Source organism: Alexandromys fortis, unplaced genomic scaffold, assembly GCF_014885135.2.
Source record: "Alexandromys fortis isolate MF-2015 unplaced genomic scaffold, M_Fortis_MF-2015_v1.1 scaffold_346, whole genome shotgun sequence".
In the NCBI taxonomy this organism is placed as follows: domain Eukaryota; kingdom Metazoa; phylum Chordata; class Mammalia; order Rodentia; family Cricetidae; genus Alexandromys; species Alexandromys fortis.
Window position 1 is genome coordinate 473,083 of NW_026068225.1, and position 18,774 is coordinate 491,856.

General features: G+C 45.8%; 2 protein-coding genes across 2 annotated transcripts in view; one reads left to right on the forward strand and one right to left on the reverse strand.

Moving 5' to 3' along the window:
* Slc9c2 (solute carrier family 9 member C2 (putative)) overlaps nucleotides 1–6,756 on the forward strand; it is a 66,663-nt gene extending 59,907 nt beyond the window's left edge. Inside the window, exon 28 of the mRNA XM_050130658.1 lies at nucleotides 2,419–6,756. Coding sequence (XP_049986615.1) covers nucleotides 2,419–2,454 — 36 coding nt within the window. The 3' untranslated portion in view covers nucleotides 2,455–6,756. The remainder of the gene's footprint in view (nucleotides 1–2,418) is intronic.
* Nucleotides 6,757–6,909: 153 nt separating this feature from the next.
* On the reverse strand, nucleotides 6,910–17,865 carry Prdx6 (peroxiredoxin 6). Its single transcript, XM_050130657.1, has 5 exons — nucleotides 17,696–17,865; nucleotides 13,374–13,530; nucleotides 10,733–10,879; nucleotides 9,190–9,336; nucleotides 6,910–7,197 (listed from the first exon to the last, which is right to left on the reverse strand). Exons 1-5 carry the CDS (start codon nucleotides 17,788–17,790, stop codon nucleotides 7,069–7,071), a joined length of 675 nt encoding a protein of 224 aa, XP_049986614.1. The 5' UTR covers nucleotides 17,791–17,865; the 3' UTR covers nucleotides 6,910–7,068.
* Nucleotides 17,866–18,774: the final 909 nt, after the last annotated feature.

Sequence of the window (18,774 nt, forward strand, 5' to 3'; positions counted from 1 at the left end):
GAGTATTTAAGGTGCCTTTGGCCATTAAACTGGCTTAGGAAACGGGCAGTAGCAGGCTTTCCTCTGAGATGGCTGACCTCACTAGGCACATGGAGATGGCTAGGTTTACACCATCAGACATGAGTTCCCTCCTATCAAGTGGGCCTCAAATACAACTGGACAGCTGCTAGTTGCAATCAATTCATAAAGGCCATTACTACACTTTCAGGGATAGCCTTCAGTGCTGATCACTGCTGCGGTTCCCAGACATCACGGTAAAAACCAGAAAGTTTGAAACACGGTTTCAAAGCCGGGTGCAGTTTTGCTTTTGCTTTTCTTGATCTCTTCAGCTGCCAGAGCTGATGTGGAGAGATCTGAACAACGCTGGAAGCCATGGCTAGATCTGGGGAGACAAGGGACTCGTTACCCTGGGCCAGAGCAGAGTAGAGCCCAGGTGGAGGAACTGTCTGTGTGCCCAGGATGATAGGGTCTCTCTTCAGTCCCTCAATAGCTCTTCTGAAGCAATGCGTACTTCTGGGTGGGGTGCATGAGCAGATCTCACAGGGTGACAGGGTATAGGAGTTCACTAGCCTCCCTCATTTTGATTTCTAATGGCTAGATACCAGGTCACCCTAAAAAAGCCTGTCCTCTAAGCAAAAGTGATACACATACATGTGCACACACATGTGCACACAGACTTGCAAGCAGTGCACACACACGTGACACACACATACATGATACACACAGTACCACACACATGGTACGCACACCTGATACATGTGATACACACATATATGATACTCTCTCTCAAACACACACAGTACCACACACACACGGTATGCACACCTGATACATGTGATACACACATATATGATACTCTCTCTCAAACACACACACACACACACACACACACACTCTTTCTCCATATTCAAGGAGATGTCCATGAGGATATTCTAAAAGAAAATTTAGTCCTGTTACCTACATTTACTATCAAGGTGATAAGCATTGTGCTTGTCAGAAAAAAAAAAAATGGAAGCTGCTCCTATCAAGGTCATGGGCAATAGTTCCTTTAAAACAACTCAGCTCTGTTAAGGTGGCTCGTCTAGGGTCATCCTTTGCTTGCCTCTAAAGGAATCTCATTTCACAGGTGGAGATCCTGAGAATCAAACATCTGAGCTCCTCACTTGTTACTCTTTCTTCCAGGCATCATCACTATCTCCGTTGTTTGCAGGGCTGGGCAACTGAATGAACCCAGGGCCTAAAAGCACGCTAGTACCAGTGCACCCACCAGGGCAGAGTACCACTGAGTCATAGTCCCAGCCCACAGGCCCCGCGATCTTTGAAAAAGTTTTCACTTCCACTATTTATGGAAAAAGTTCCCAGTGACTCTGTAATCAGTCATAAAGTTAACTAGAATTTAAATTTCATTACCCTTCTTTTTCCTTAAGCACGCTTTTGATAGTTGAACTAATGTAATATCAATTGCTAATTAAATTAATGCAGTATCTCTTTACAGTATAGAAATACACACAGGGGCTGGAGAGATGGCTCAGTGGTTAAGAGTATTTGCTGCTCCTGCAGTGGACCCAAGTTTGGCTCTCAGCATCCACATGGTGGTTCGCAGCCATCTGTAACTCCTGTTCCAGGGAATCCAGGTTCTACAGGCACTAGGCACACACATGGTGCACATACATACATGTTGCAGGATATTTGATAGCACTGTGAACCCCAAGTTTGCATTTGCGTTAATTGAATAAAATCAGCCTTGGGTCAGGGGCTGGCTGAGTTAGCCACTAATTGACAGAAAGTAATCATATATCTGGAAGATGATAGAGATACACACAGACAGGAGTAGGGAGGGGCTTTGAGTACATGGGTTTTTGATTTTTTTTGTTTGGCAGAAGGAAGGACACTCCCTTTCAGAGACACCAGCAAAGAGGGAAGGTCAGCTAGTAGCTACTCAACTTCTCTGAGCTAGCAGGTTTTCATCCCAGCTTTTGACTCGCATGCCTTATTGATAAATAGAGCGATAGGGATTTAATTAAAAACTGTATTTGGTGATAGCAACAGAGCCAGTGCCTGTGGGGACAGAATTCCTGCCAGGCCATGACCTAAGTGGCCAGGCCTCTGCCAGAAGCAGGCCAGTAACTGGGGAGCTGCAAAGACTGGCTGAAGAGCAGTCAAAGTGTGGCCTCTGCACTAAAGGAAAAACAACACATACATGCAGGCAAGACGCTGAGGCATATAAAGTAAAAATGAACAAATAAAGATTATGAACATGCATGTTAATTTTATCGTAACTTAGAGACTTTTTAGTATGTAAGCTCTTTTAAGAAAAAATAAGATAGAAACCTTCCAGCATTTTTTTGATTCCACTTAATTGGTAAGAATCTTTTCCTGAAGTGTTCATAGTCTAATGTTTTTGCCTTTCTTTTGCAGTTTGAAGGTGGCCATCTCTTTAGAAAGACAAATTAGAGCAGCCGTTATGATGTGTGGAGTCAGGTAACGGTGGAGCTGACACCCGGCACAAACGATGTTGACTTAGCCACTGCTCGAGCTGTCTGCCGCTGCATTCATTTCAGAAGCAATCAGTGGGTGACCACAGATGCTTCAGATCTTGAGTAGCTGCATTATGCTTGAGATACTCAAAATTCTTCAGTATAATACAAAATTCTTTAAAACGGAGGGAAGGAAACCTTCCCTTAGCTTAGCACAAACGGTAACAGAGTAAGTTGGCAAATGAGGCGTGCAATTTATGTCGGAGTCTGAAGCGCAATACTCATGGAATTGCCATAATCTATGCCTCTCCGACACTTTGTATCTTCCCCCTCTAATTTAGTATGTGCTGAAAAGTGGGAGAATGGTCCACAGTCTTGGTTACTGGGAGCAAAGCTTAGGAGAAGTCCACATCTTTACGTTTCATAGTCCTGCTTGCTGTGACTTTCCATTTTCTTTTTAAAAGTCAAATAAAGTTGAATGTTAGGATCAATGAATAACTTTTTAGAATCCATTCCTTCTTATCATTTTAACGAGACTGAGACTATGTGATAGTTTTGGGAAAAATCATAATACAGGTAAGAATAAAAAAAATGTACAGGACAAAAAGTTGAACTTTCAGACTTCTCAGGGCAGGTCCTGAGTGGCCTTCACTGTGTCAGGAAATGTCAGATGTGACTGTACCGACAACATGGGTTCACGTTCTGATGTGATGTGCCCAGAAATAGGAGCACATGGTGCTGCCACTTGACAGTGTCATGGGCCAAGTCCCTCCTAGTGTCCCACTCCCTCACCTGTGGCCCTGGCCTCTCATGTCAGCGAAACACCCATGGAGAACTTTGATTCTGATGGAAGGCTGCTTAGCTTGAATAGTCAGTTTTTCATAACGTAGAATTTACCTGAAGAGCCTCTGCTAAGGAATGACTTAGATCAGGGGGCCTGTGGACATGTTTGTGGTGGGGATTGCCCTGACTGTTGATGTAGGAAGATCCAGCCTGTTGTGAGTGTGGGGTACCATTTCATAGGCTGGGCCCTGAACTGTTTTAAGAGCGGAAAAAAATAAGCATCTGTCAAGCAAAGATGCATTTATTCTTTTTGTCCTTGATTGGGGATGTGAAGTGACCACTCCTTGCCTTGCTTTCCCCCAAACGATAGATTATATCCTAGTCAATAAGTGAAATAAACCTTTCTCTGTCACTTTTGCCCAGGGCGTTTTCTCACTACACAACAGATGGCTTTGTCTTTCTGCAGTTAAGGGTTCTCTTCCTGGACCAGAACTGTCACATGGCTACATGCTTGTTACCCCGAGATGAGCTGGAACCTCCTCCCCTTGCTACTCTGACCTGTCAGGCCCGAGAGGGAAGCATCAATGAGCAACAACAGTGTTGCTTGGCCTGTCCTGTAAATGGTTCTGTGTTCTCAATCCTGGGCTCTTCATTTGAACGTACCGCTCAGTACATAAATGATTAAATGCATATTTAATCTTGCAGTCAAGTGTAGGCGGTCCAGATGCACTGGAAAAGGTACAGCTTTACAGTCTTGCTTAGGAGGTCAATTAGCCTGCATTTGAAATGACCGGAAGGATGATACTTCATTTACAGAATGCTTTGTGCTTCAGGTGATTAGAAAAAACTCAAAAGCTGTAAGCACCAAAGAAATTTATTATCATTACGTAACCCAAGGACAGGTTTTTCAGAAGGTAGAAATTATCAGACTAGTTTTTTTTTCCTTCTATTGTTATTCACCTGTTCTGTCCTAATTCTGCGGTTGCATGTTTTCCTGATCACAACCAACAGCAGACAAAAAACAAAACCCAAACCCTTTTGAGTTATTCTTTAGCTAAAGGATTATTTTAGAAGTCTGACATGGTGGGTGGCTCACACCGAGAATCCTAGCATTTGTAAGGAAAGACCAAGAGTTCAATAGTTCAAGGCCAGTCTCACCTACACAACACTATCTCTCCCTGTGTGTGTGTGGGGGGGGCAGCAGAGAAATTCTAGAAACCCCTAGGAACCTTCTATTTGTGTCTCATGGGCAAGAATTATCACACACCCATTTCTGAACTAGTTAGCCACAAGAGCTGGGGCTTGCAGATTAGCTTAGGTTGGTTGGCCAGGGAGCCCAGAGATACACCTGTCTCTGCCTTCTCAGTGCCAGGATTACAAGCTTGCCCTACCACACCTGGCACAGCAAGCATTTCACCAATTAAATATCTTCCCAGTTCCCAGGTAAGGATTTTTTTTTAAAGAAAAAACCAGTTAACATATACTCAAGCCAGAGTCAAAATTCTATTTTCTCAGCTTGCATGTAGGAACTGACAGCTTGATTGATTTGGCCTCTTTGTGAAGGTGGGGGTGAAATCAGTTTTGGCAAGCACCCCTAGAGTTCAGTTTGTCCCTGTGCTCACCTAGAAGGCCGTCCGCTCTTATAGAGCATTTCTTAGTTTCTGGAAGAGCCACTCAAGCTGCCTCTTCTTTCCTACTTTCCTGGGCCGGAGGTAGCACAGACACCTTTAATCCTGGCAGTTGGGAGTCTGGGCTACATTGTGAATTTCCGTTTCAAGTCAAAACCAACAAAAAAATTTCCTGCAGTCATTATTCAGCTTCAAGAAACAAATCTTTACATGGATAATAAAATTCATTAAAAAAAAAGATTCAGTCCAAAATTTATCCCTACCCCACCTCCCCCAACATTTAAAATCGTGTTCACGCCTTGGAAATATCCATCTAATATTGAGTATTTGTATTTGGTAAAGGATACTTATACCAAGCCTCGGTCTCAAAACTGTCTAGTGAGAAGTACCAGAATTCAGTTTTTAAAGAATTTTTATACTGACATTATTAATGTGGGCGGAACAGTCAAAATGCCAAGATTTAGAAGCCTGCGTGAGGAGGTGCAACACGTTTATGGAGATGAGGAAAAAGGCAATGAATCTGGCTTAGAATTTACTAATTCAGTGGTAAACAGTCCATTGATCAATAAAAACTAGACTCAAGTTTGAGCAACTAACAATGGCAACAAGGGCATGGTGGCGTCCTCTTGCAAATCCTGGCACCTGGGAAGCTGGGGCAGCAGGACTGATTTCAAGGCCAGCCTGGGCGCAAAGCAAGATAGTATCACAAACAGAAAGCAAAAACCTCAACAGGAAGTTGAAGCCAGACTTCCCATGGAAAGCAAGCACTAAAACAAGCCAGTGTTTATGGGAGAAGAGAGCCAGTCGTGAGGTACCTGATAGGTAGGGAATGACAGGAGACAACAGCAAGGAAGTCAGGAAATGAACTGTCTGGGCAACGTCTACAACACAACAAGGGGCTCCTCACCAGACCCAGGATCCACCATTGCCTTAAATAGCCACTGCTCAAGCAACCCAGACCTAGACCCACAAACGCCTTTCTACCCTGTCTAGTAGCATTGTGTATCCCCAAAACCATTCAGTTTGGAGCAGGAAAAAAATATATATACCACCATCTCAAAAGCTTTTTTTTTTTTTTTAATGTATGCTTTTATGCCAAAAGATGGCAGCAGATCCCACTAGAAATGGTTGTGAGCCACCATGTGGTTGCTGGGAACTAAGGGCCTCCTCTTAATCGCTGAGTCATCTCTCCAGCCCCCCAAAGCTCTTTCTTCTGTCTCCCTGTACTGCTGAGATTAGGTTAAGGCTGTAGTCTACATACCTACTCCTGAGACCCTAGGCAAACAGGAAGTAACGAAGTGGCCCAACACACGTGAGAGAACCTATCCTTCAGTGGCTCCTGTTTCACATGAAATCTTACTTATTTGTCCTTGGAGAAAAATACCCACGTCAATCCTAGCAAGAAGGAAGCCTGCTTCTGCTCCTTAGGCTAAGTCTTCTAGGCTAGGACTTCAAAACGTGACAACACAATTTTCAACAAAGGATTTTATTTGTTGAACCCCAAAAATCAGAATTCAGGAAAGTGGCAACCTACTGCTAGGACAGTTTAGTGGCGAACCATTCTGTCACCGCCTGTCCTTACAAGGTGTGTTCACATGTACATGGCACCAGAGCAGACAAACAGGAACCCTTGGAGGGATGAGTGGTCTTGGGTGCACTTCCCTCCTTGGCAGGGCAAAGGATGCCTCTTCTGAGCCCCCATTCGACAGAAACGCACCAGATTCCTGATAGCACAATAGTTAGAAATTTCCCCGGGCTGTTCCCAAGTTTGTTACTTATGAAAAATACAGAAATGAAAGTTTCCCCCATTTCACTATTTTCCAAGGAGGCTACAAAAGGTGATAGTCATTCTACCATGGAGCCGAGTGAGCTTCCCCTATCCCTATCTGACACTCTAGAACCCTGCAGAGGTCAGAGTTTCTACTACAGAATGCATTTCAGAGAAAGCTGGTCAGCAGAACCCTGAGATGGACGGAGGGGCAGAATGCTGTGAAGGCACAGAGTAAAGAACCCCAAGAAAGTGTTGGTGCCATTTCCATTTAATGAGCCGGTAGTAAAGTGACTTTGGCTGTGATCACACAGCAGGAGGTTTCTATGGAACTGGGTGAGGACAGATGGCGGTCAGCTGGTATCCTCAGGTCCACTGTGTCCGAGCAGCTGCAGCCAGCTCCCACAAAGACTTAAGGCTGCGGGGTATAACGGAGGTACTTCTTGCCAGATGGGAGATCTTTGGTGAAGACTCCTTTGGGAAACAGACTTTTGGCTTCCTCTTCAGGGATGGTGGGCAGGACCATGACGCTCTCGCCCTCCTGTTGGGAGATGTGCAATTCACTCTTACAGCAAGGGTAAAAGGTCTTTAGTAAGAATTAGCTATGGGAGCTTGGCGAAAGATGGTGGCAATGAAGGGAAGCTAGTACTCCTTCTTCTCTTGAGGAACTTACAGTTTTACAGATTGATTTCTGACATGTTTGTTAGGAAAGTATTTCTCCATCTTAGGTAGAAACAGTGCTGTTTTAAATCCCATCATAGCTGGGCAGCGAAGGGACTCTAGCCAGCTTGAGCTTGACAGGCATGGCTCTGGCAGGCCTTGTCCTTCTCCCCCATTCCCTCTGCTTTGTTAAAAACCCTTAGGTTACAATCCAACAACATTTAGCTAGCCTCCAAGGTCTCCTCCCTTATTTGGCCACTTCCTTCTCCTAAAGCCAACTACCAAGGTTCAGCTTTCATAGCATTCAAGTCCAGCAACTAAAAGCCCCCCCTTGGCTACCTTAACATGCCCAACTAAAATTAAACAATCCAGCCGGACACAAGGTTTCCCCCTTTAAACTGCCATTTTCCTATGTGCCATGTCTGTCTCCTTTCTATTCAGAGGGAGTCTTTTGTCTGTGTGCCCCTCACAAATATTGCTCCCCCCTTTCTCTTGTCCCCTTCCCCCTCCCCCTCATCTCCTGTCTTTGTCTCTTATTCCCTGGTCTCTCTGGGGCAAATCTCCGTTGAGTTGAGAATTTGGTTTGGGGGTCCTGAGCTGATACTTTCTCTTCCAGCCATCACACCTCCTCCTTAGTTTACAGGATTGGATCGGGCTACATTCCCTCTCGCCTCCATTCCCCACTCAACTTCCTGAAAATGCACATGACTTGCAGATGATTTGTCAGACAAATCAAAAACCAGCACACAGGTTAGCAATACCAAGATACTCTTGTGTATCTTGTCCTATTCATCTGCAGAGATCTTTCTTAGGTATTAATAGTTTATGAACAATTTGGGTGTGGTGGTGCATGCCTGTAATCTCAGCACGCACAAGCCTGAGGTAGGAGATTAAAAATCCAAGGCCAGCCTATTATAAATACTGAGATCCTATTTTAAAAGGGGTGGGGGCAGGGCTTAACTAATAAAACACAGTGCTTGACTGGCAGTCAGTCCCCCAGAATCTTATAAAACTGGGCATGGTGGCACAGGCTTGAAATCCTAGCACCTGAGAGGAAGCAAGAGGATCAGAAACTCAAGGTCATTCTTGGCAACCTGGTGAGCTTTAAGGCCAACTTGAGCTACAGGGGACCTTGAGACTTTATCTTAAATGCTCAAACACAAATATACAAGCCTGAGAATGTGCTCCCTTAGACTAAAGTGCACAAGGTTGGAGCTTTGGAGAAAAGAAACGCTGTAACACCAGCACACCACAGTCATGGAGCCACCAGGACATGCGTGAAGCAGCCAAGCTCTTCTTTCCTTGCTGTGCAGCTAGGCTGAGCTTGAACTTGTGATGCTCCAGCCCCGGCCTCTAGGATCACAAGTCCCACAGTGTCCAGATCCAACAAGGTTTTACTATAAATATTTGCTCATCAGGTAATGGTTAGATGAAGGGATTCTTATTTATACACGTCGAGTATCCTGTATTTAAAGAGGAAGTGTTTCACATTTGGACGTTTTTGGATATGGAGCATGCGCACATCCAGCTGAATGCCTCTGATCTCCAAAAGTTGACGTGATGAAACGCATCAAGAAATTTTTGATTTTGGAGCTGTGGACCTGGGATATTTGGGATTAGGGATGTTTAACTTCTAGTCAAAAAAAGGGACCACTGTGACAGATGTGTTGAAAGTTTGTAACAGTTAGCAAAAATCATAAAGTTTTGTTTTATGTAGACAGTGTAAATGATCTCTTAAACAAATCCTCCAGGTATACCAGATGGGGCAATAGAAACACCCCAGGAAAGCCAGATCCTGAAGGTGGCCATTAGAGACTGACCCTCCAACGTTCCTGAGGGGCAAGTGGGGCACCCTGTTCTGGAGCAGCCTTACCTTCCAATCAACCGGGGTAGCAACCCGCTTTGTTGCTGTCAGCTGGAGAGACTTAATAACTCTGAGAATCTCATCAAAGTTCCTGCCAGTGGTGGCTGGGTAGAGGATAGATAGCTTCAGTTTCTTGTCAGGGCCAAAAACGAACACCTGTAAACAGACACGCGGGGGGGCTCTTTAGTCTGACAGCAAAGCCGTTACCAGACAGACACTCAGGTTCAAGAGCTCGCTGCCTCATTTCCCCCTAATCCAGAGGAGAAGACAGAACTGGCAAAGGAAAATGGATTTCATTATAGGGCAGCCAAACCAGGGAGTAAAAGACTCCTAGTCCGTCCACACTTCCTCTGACATAGTGGTTCTTAACCTTCCCAAGGCTGTGACCTTTAATACAGTTCCTCATGGTTGTGGTGATCCTCCAACCATAAAATTATTTATTTAGCTCTACATTAGTTGCTATTATTTATGATAATACTTATTGTTATTTAGTTGTTACTTAACTACATAGCTATAGCTTCTACATTAGTTGTTATTATTAATAATAATACTTATCATCATTTAGTTGTTACTTAACTACACAGCTGTACTTTTGCTACTGTTAGGAACAGTAATGTAAAGATCTGATACGCGACCCCTGTGAGAGGTTGCTTGACACTCCAGTGGGGTGGCGACCCACAGGTGGGGAATTGCTGCTCTAACAGTCCTCTGTAATTTAAAAAGAATTTTATTTACTTTGCGTGTGAGGGTGTGGGTGTACACACAAGCCAGGGTGATAGTGAAGGTCAGAGGTCAGCTTGCAAGTGTTGGTTGTCTCCAGCACTGCATAACTTCCAGGAAGCCAATCAGATCCTCAGGTTTGGCGCCCTTACCTGCCTAAGCTATTTTGCTTGACCCAGAGTAACACTGCTATAGAAAAGATAGTGCAGATGCCAGGAACACATACATATCCATTTACTCGGAGCTGTGGGAACAAAGTTCTTATCTTGGTACAGATGCCTTCACCTTTCCCTTCTAGCATGGGATTCCTGGAGAAATTTTAATTCTTTGGAGTTCATTGTTTTAAGGTCCCTGTCCCAAAGTCTTCAGAAAGCTCTGCCTTAATTAAGTGTTCAAAGATGCAAAAACATAGAAAGAGAACAAGGGGTGGGGGAGAGTAGACAAAGCTGTCCGAGACACAGGTCACTCCCTTTTCTGTTACTCTTCAAAGTTTGCTGTCCCAGAAACAAGAAAGTGTCTTGTAAATTTTCAGGGAGCTGTGGTAGGCCACGGAGGGCTGCTCATCATGAACGTATTGCTAACGTGCTAATGTGAGCTGAGCATCGGGGCCGTCAGGCTTGGTCCCCAGTGAGTTCTGGATGAACTACTCATTGATGCGTAGATATATCCAACAGCTACAAATTAAACAAGTTTGGGCTGACTAGTTCAGCCACTCTGCCCCAGCATCCGGATAATAAAGGACAGCCACTGGCTCACACTGTCTCAGAACAGTAGATAATCCTCCCGTTTCCTTGAGTCAGCTCAGACAATCACACGGGGCAGCAGGACTCACCACACGGGCCGTCACGGGCATGCCCTTTTCATCCTTCTCTGACGGATCCAGCATGCCCAAGAGGATGGCAAGTTCCCTCTTCTTGTCATCGATGATGGGGAACGGGAGCTTTTCTGTGGGCTCATCACCATTGTAAGCATTGATGTCCTGAAACGGAGGAGGAAGGGGAAAGAGAATTTTAAACCTCACGCAGTTCTCTGCATTTCACCAGCGAAGAATCAACACTTTGCAGGCTGAGGAACCACCACAGTCATGTTCTCAGGACACTTGTGGTTGCCATTACTCACTGGCAGGAGTATTAGCAGAGTACGGCACACATAGGCCAAAGCTCTTTCCACACCAAACTCTTTAAATTTATAGGACCCCGGGGGTGAAGGGAGGAAGGCCGTAAGAAAGGGGTGGAATGTCTTCTACTTGGGCTCTGAAAGACGGGAAAGCTTTCACTGGGAAAAAAGCAAGGCATTTGGGGAAGTCAACATTAAGGAAGCATGCAGGAAGTCCACACATAAACCAGTGTAGGAAAGTGAGATTTTAGGAAGTGACAGGAAAGCGGATTTAAGATTAGAAAAAGGTGTTTATTATCTGTGTGAAGCTCATGGGCAGACCTGAAACCTATTTTGCATTTCTCAGAGATGAGAGGAGTTAAGAGTGACATTAAAACTCTGAAATGGACAGCAGTGGACTTGAACACACGCATTAATTTTATTACCTGCGTTGCCTGTGGCTGTTGGTCACTGGCTGCCTATTGTTTAGTCACCAGATAAATAATAACCAATGTGGGTTCCTGCCTGCACACCTGGGGCTTTCCTATGTGGCCTGTCACACGCTGAAGCTCGCACTGTCTTTGAAGTTTGGATTTATTTTCTGTTCCAGACAATCACAATTCTGGAAACTTTTAGGGCAGGTAAAATGAACCTGGGTATGTTCCTGTGTGGTATGTGTTCCTGTACCTACAGGTGTGTGCTCTAAACTCTTGACAATCTGTGATTTAATATTGATAGTCATTAATTCTTGACCTTGTCACTTGCTTAACTGTGACAGTGCATTGCACTCACGGACATCAAAGCACCACATCACTTGGTCTTTATTTTCGCTCTTTACCAGCCAGCACTGGAAGAACACTGGCTGGGGTTCAGATCACACTGACGTCTTCCTCTTCAACCGGCTGAGCTCGAGGAATCATCCCAATACTCCTTTACAAAAATAGCTTATGGTAAAGGGCTTTGCTGTGGAAATGCCAGTTACCATTTATAGCCAAGGTGTGCAGAATGAAAAAAATCTACCTCAGGGAAGATGGTGACCTTCATTATCCATCACCCTTTTGATCCTAGACATTTGGGATTAATTGGTGTGAAATGGCCATGGGATGTAGTCCAACTAACACACCAGAATGTGTGTTGTATGTGACTAGCAGTGCCTGGTATGTGCATAAACACACACACACACACACACACACACACACACACACACACACACGCCTCCCTATGGTAGGTATTACATGGTATACTGTAGCAAAGTCAATTAAAACATCCTATCCAAATACATGTAAATACTTCTGCACAAAGCATACAAGTTCAACAATTTACTGACCGTCACCTATTCTGTAGCAGTGAACTAGAGTCTACCCTGGCAGGGTCCTACACTCACAAGTGGGGAAAACATTAGCAGCCTGCAGAGATTTAGACAGTGTCATGGGAGGTGACACAGAGAGTCATCATGCCTCCTAATTTTGGACAAGGACAAAAAGGGGGTTTTAATGAGGTGCATTTGAGGTGCACCAAAGCAGTATAGGCAAGGCAGATGGACGTATTTCGTGTGGAATGCCGAGGAGTGTGTGGATAAACCAGACATGGGATGTGAAAACACAAGGAGTTAAGAATGGCTCTGGAGTTTCAACTCAGCAACACCAAAAATGTTGCTGCTAATAGTGGAGATGGAAACAATCTTGGAATGAATAATGGGACCCAATTTTAGATACGCTAAGTTTAGAGTGTTTAGATATCCCAGGGAAATGCAGAATAGGCTGGCTTTACTGACCTGGAGGCCAGGATATGGGACTCTGAGAAGCAATTCATGGGTATTACCTGAAGATGTGAGCGGAAGAGCTCACCAAGGGAGAAAGTACAGATAGAAAAGGGAAGTGGCCTATGAAGTAAGCTTGGGCTAAGTTCTGCACAAATTAGGAACTGGAAGACAAGGAAGAATGATTCTATGCATGGACAGCTGGAAGCAACATCCTGAATGCTAGGAAAAGAGGTAGGGTTTAGAGAGATCAGTTGAGCTGAATGCTACTGGTGAACCAGGGAAGACGGCGACTGAGAATCCATCATTGGACATAGAAACACAGAGATCCTGTGAAGTTGAAGTCTGACTTTCGGATCCCCAAGTTTATGTACACTTTCATCTCGGAAACCAAGTTACACTCTATGTAACTAAGATCTAATAACCTCAGACTCAAAGTCAATGCCAATCAATACTTCTGATACAGAGGGGGAAGAAAGCAAAGTGCCCATTCCCTTACTAAGGAACACAAAGACTTCCGTGACATTGCTGGTCACCAAGAAGTTAAGGTTATTAGGAACTGTGTGGAAGGCAACAGGAAAGGAAGAACACACATCTAAAATCATAGATAGAACTATACCTTGCTCCAGGCAAGATGGTCCTCAACACTGTCTATCGAAAGAGCGATCATCTTAACATTCCTCTTGGCAAACTCTGGCGCCAGCTTTGCCGCTCTGCCAAGCTCTGTGGTGCACACTGGGGTAAAGTCCCGTGGGTGAGAAAAGAGAATGCCCCATCTGGAATGAAGAAGAGGGTCACAACTGAAAGAACAGATACTATCATCAAGCAGAATGAAAACAATACCTGCATTCAAAACAGGTTTTCTTTCTTCAAACACCTGCTTAGTGAAGACTTTTAAACATTTTAGTTCCAATCTTGCCTCCAGAGAAGCCCAAGTGGACAGCAAGTGTCTATCAATATATACAATTTTATATATCCAACATATAAAAAAAATGATAAATGTTCAAAAGGACTCGATTTATTTATTTATTTATTTATTTATTTATTTATTTATTTATTTATTTTTGAGGCAGGGCGTCTGTGCAGCCCTGGCTAGCTGTTCTGGAATTTGACCTGTAGATCATGTTGGCCTTAAACTCAGAGAGAGGGCCTGCCTCTGCTTTCTGAGTGCTGGGATTAAAGGCATGCACTACCATACCCAGCCCCCTTCTTAATTATGAAGTCACCATGACTCCTTTTCAGTCAATAAAATGTGCGCTATTCAAGCCAAGGGCTCTATTGAAATATTTCTTAGGACTTTTGTTTGTTTTCTGGCACAAACTTTGATATTCAGCGTCTACGATGTCCCAGATCCAAACAGATGCCCGGCTACAGCAATAAACAGGTTATGTAACCCAGAGCAGACGGGGCTCTAGCCTCGATTTCTAGGTAGAATTTAGGTTGGTACTTGGCTTTCTGGAAGCAGCTGGATACAAAATCTTTCAGAAAGCCACTTGACTGACCTAACCTGTTGAGCAAGGTGCCCACATTTGCACCATGCCAATACTTCAACAGGTGCAGATTCACTTTAGACCAAGCAGGTAGAAACTACACGGTTATTCTACAACATAGATTTCCACTCTACAGTTCTTAGGTAAAGGTCTAAGGTACAGATCCTGAGGATGACTCAGACTCCCAAGAAACTGGGGAGCCCATTTCCTTCTTGGCCACAGAAGCTGTTCTTACAAGTGAAAGGAAAATGCAGCGCTGGGTTCTGTGCACTCATACTGTTTGAGCCACCCAGGGGCAAGGTCTCAAACCAGCAGATTGCTCAATCTGGCCTAGATACTCAGGGTTTGGTAACTTTTCCCGAGCACAAACAAGGCAGGCACAGCTACTGCCTTCCACCGCAGCTACTGCTTCCCACGGACACCTGCCACTCGGCTCCCAGGGCAAGGTGAGGCCTTCTTAAAAAGGACGGAAGGCCCTGCGAAAGAGCCAGGCAATGCTTGAAGACTGTGGGGGTACGCAGTGCTGAATTTTTAATACGGGCAGTAAGAGGGACATCTTTCAAGATTTAATCTGGATGTGACACTTAGGCCCTAGATTCTATGGAAAAGAACCGATGTAAGGTTCAGATGCAACTTAGAGAAAGGCTCCAGAAGATGCAGAAAGAAAAGGAAAGGGGCATTTCTTTATGTGATATTTAGGAGCGATGAATTGATTTTTTTTTAATTGTGAGGCAAGTGTGTTTTGCTGAGTCATGCTGAGGGACTGGTCTTAGGTTCCTTCACACACTCTAGTCTATCTTAGGGTATTCCAAGACTGTCTCCCCGGGGCCCATCTGCCCTGCTCTCTGGAGAAATTCAATTACATCATCCCGTTTCTTCCGCACTTTCATAGGAAGAGATCTTTCTTCTCCTAAGAGAAGGGTCTCTACTTCTGCCAGAAAACTTCTGGTACAGGTGTTGATTAGTGAGGAGCCCTACAAAGATGATCTTCCACATCCAGAGGCCACACAAAGCTAAGCACACCCACACAGCACCCAAATCCTTGTTTCTAAGTGTAAGAGGCAGAGCAGACACCTGTAATGTTTAAAGTTCATTTTCTTTCCCTCCAAAGGATACTTGAGTCCATAATTGGCAGTTTGACTTGAGATTATCTACAGAATGGAGTTAGGGCTAGGGAAAAAAATAGGCAAATTCCACATATTGTAATGATACATAGAGCGGAAAAGCCTTCCTCCGGTATGACAGGGGTGTGGCGCGTCACTATAAGCTTGCTTTGAAGGTTACTTCATCTTCTTAAGAGGAGGTCATTTCATTTACTTATTTAAATAGTTTAGTTTTTGTTTGTTTGAGACCGGGTTTTCCTGTGTAACAGTCCTGGCTGGCCTCAATCCACCTGCCTCTGTCTGGGATTAAAGGCGTGCCTACCACTGGCCCAGCTACTGATTTGAGTTTTTATTTAGTTTTTATTTGGAGCCTCAGTGCGCTACACAGATTGGCCTTGAATTTAGGATCTTCCTGCCTCGGTCTCCCGAGTTGCTGGAATAAGTTGGTTTACACATCTGGATGCAGATGGGAAACAGCATTTCAAAGCAAATCTAGATAGATGTAGGTCAATAAGCAACCATAAAGGGCCCCCCCTCCCCCCCAGTTATCTCCATAGCACTCGTGCTTTAGATTCAAGTTATCTGTAATCCATACCAACCAAGAAGAGTTCCAGCAAGGTCTCACATTTCACGGGGGTGTGGCTGCAGGCAGGAACGGGAAAGAACACTGTGTAAATCCTCTCTGCAGTCTTGGATAAATATTAACACCAAGGCTCTAAGAATGAGACCGGCAGTCATGCTCAACTCTAGTCTTCTTCTGCAGGGTCCGAGAGCTCATCTGCTACTTTTTCCTAGCCTGCCCTTCTCTTTGAAAAGCTCTGTCTGCGTGGCCATGGTCAGCAGATGGAAAATGGATGCCAGGCAAGAATCCTCACCTGGTTCTCTACTGCTGATTTACCGGTTAGTTTCATAAACTGCACGGACTTCCCGCATACACACACCGGAATACTGGATATAAAAAGGACACAAACCCAGGAGTTTGTTCACACAATGGAGCAGGGGCACTGAAACTCCAGAACTACAAGGGAACCCGACACGTATGCAAAATGCTGACGGAAACAGAGCATTAGAGCCCTCAGGAGCTGTAAAACGAAGGCAATGTAGGTGTACTCCTCGCCCTTAAAGGCCACCACTGTGGCTATCAGCCGCAAGGCCAAGCGCGGGATGCAAACGCAGAGGGGGAGGGGGCCACTGGGAAACAAAAGAGTCTCAAAGTGGGGACGCACGTGTCCTGGCCTTGGAATGGCCTAAGGTGGCAAAATGGTCGCAGGCGCTGAACAACCCCCTCTCGCCAACTGAAGTGCGATTAATAAAAACTCAGAGAGAGAAATTGGGATTCAAGCTGAAGACCCGAAAAGCAAAGGAGCCCGCTTCCGGCTCTTATCCCGACCTCAGTCCGAAATGGCAATCCTGCCTCCAGGAATCTCAGAATGAGACTGAGAGCTGTTTTATAATCCTCTCCAGTTCTGGCATTAAAGGCGTGCACCACCCGGTTTCTATGGCAAATTAGTGTGGCTACTGGGATTAAAGGTGTCTGTTACAGCGGCCTGGTCCGTAAGGCTGGCCATTGTGGCTGTAACTCTCTGAGCTTCAGGCAAGCTGTATTTATTAAAATAAAAATGAAATGTCACTACATTCAAACTGTTGCTTATTCAGGAATGACAGCCACACCCACACAGTGTTCCTGGTTCCTCCCAAAGCCGTTACACAAAAATCTTATTTTGACCACTGACGTCGACTCTGGACAAAAAGTCTTCTGGCTACTTATTTGGCACATGGTAGTTTTAAAATTTTTCAGAAGCCCGAAACTTCCACTTTCATAAGTTAAGCAGGACTTTAGATAACGCGGAACAATCCCGCTAATCTGTGGCTGTGTATTCTGACTAAGGCTTTCTGCACCCACTTTCCGTCGGGTGCAAATTCTAGAGCGGCGAGAGGACGGGCAGCGCGACCCTGGGCAAGCGTCCCAGGAGGTGACCTCCAACACCGCACACCCCTGCTCCACCTCCCCTCGGCTTTCGGTCTGACAGCGTTACAAATGAGCATTGTTTATAAAGCCAGGTTAAATAGACAACAAACCGTCCGCGGTAAGGACCCCTTCCCCCATGCCAGTCCAGCCACATTGAGTCAGGAAAGGGGTCCAGAGATCAGCTAAGGGCAGGCCAGGGGTCGTAGGTCCCCAGTAACGCCCGGGGATGCTCGGCGGAACCCCGGCAGCGGGCACGTGCGGGAACCGGTGAGGGACTAAACCAGCGGCGCGCCGGGGCCGAGCGCAGCGGGGAAGACAAAAGCCGGGAAGGCAGTTCTGGGGACCGGGCATCTGGCAGGGCGACGCGGTGGTCACTTACGAGTCTCCCAGGAAATCGTGGAAGCGGATTGGGCCGATGGTGGTATTGGCCTCAAAGTTGGGGGCTTCGTCCCCGAGAAGCAGCCCTCCCGGCATGGCGGCAGCGGTGACGCGAGGAACAAGGAGGCGCAGCCGCAGCAGCAAGCAGCCGGCGGGCTCCGAAGAAGCCTAGTTCAGAGCTGGCCGAGTGGGCGGGCCCGGGGGCGAGCCTGGGCGGGGCCGGGGGCGGGGCCGTCCGGGACGGTCGTGAGTCAAGCTTCACGTGGAGCCTGCTGGGCGAGTAGGATTCTGGAGCGAAAGGAGGCCACGTGCCATCGGAAGGTAGCCTTAGGCGTTGAATTGCTGGGGGGGAGGGGAGGAAGGGGGACATAGGGTCCCGTGGCTCTGCAAAGACGCTCTAGGCGATCAGCCTAGGCTCTCCCGCGCCCCACTCCCGTCAGACTTCCAACTGAGGGGTCTGGTGGTGCACCCCTCTTTCACTGTGAGCATCTAGCGCTGACTCCTCAGCCAACCTAGGCTTCAGAGGTTTCTCAGGATGTGGCAAGACCAGATGTGTGTGGGGATGAAAGCCAGAGGAAGTGGCTATTGCAGCAAAAATTCTGTACCAACTTCAGTAAGAGGACAATGGAAACAACCTTTTTTATTTTGCCTCCCCATCCCTGGAGGGATGAATTATAAAGTATTCAACACATTAGTCCTAAAGTTTAAGTACAAGTTTCACAATGTGCTTCCCGAGATCTAACGTGTATGTCCGTCAGTTTTCACCTGGGGAAGTGGCAGGTTTTGGTCCACTTACTTCCTATTTCCCAAGCACAAAGTAGAGAGGATGCCTCCTTTGTTAGAGATAGATGGCAGACATTTTGCCCAGAAACCAGAATCTGTCAGAAGCTGGTCCTGGTTATTATAAGCCTGACCCCAGCTACTCTGGAGAAATGAGGTTTGTTAAGTTCTGTGCTACAGAGGAAGTTCAAGGTCAACCTGGGAACTAAGAGCACCTCAAGGGGACTGGGAAGCAGCTCTGTGGTAGAATGCTTACCTGGACTATAGGAGGCCCAGGTCAGCGATTCTCAACCTATGATC

Excerpts from the sequence above, each read along its gene's own strand:
- Prdx6 (XM_050130657.1), bottom strand. The coding sequence starts at position 17,790 with ATGCCGGGAGGGCTGCTTCTCGGGGACGAAGCCCCCAACTTTGAGGCC. Across the intron at positions 13,531-17,695 it reads CACGATTTCCTGGGAGACTC|ATGGGGCATTCTCTTTTCTC; the intron begins GTAAGTGACCAC and ends TCTTCATTCCAG. Across the intron at positions 9,337-10,732 it reads TGCCCGTGACGGCCCGTGTG|GTGTTCGTTTTTGGCCCTGA; the intron begins GTGAGTCCTGCT and ends GTCTGTTTACAG.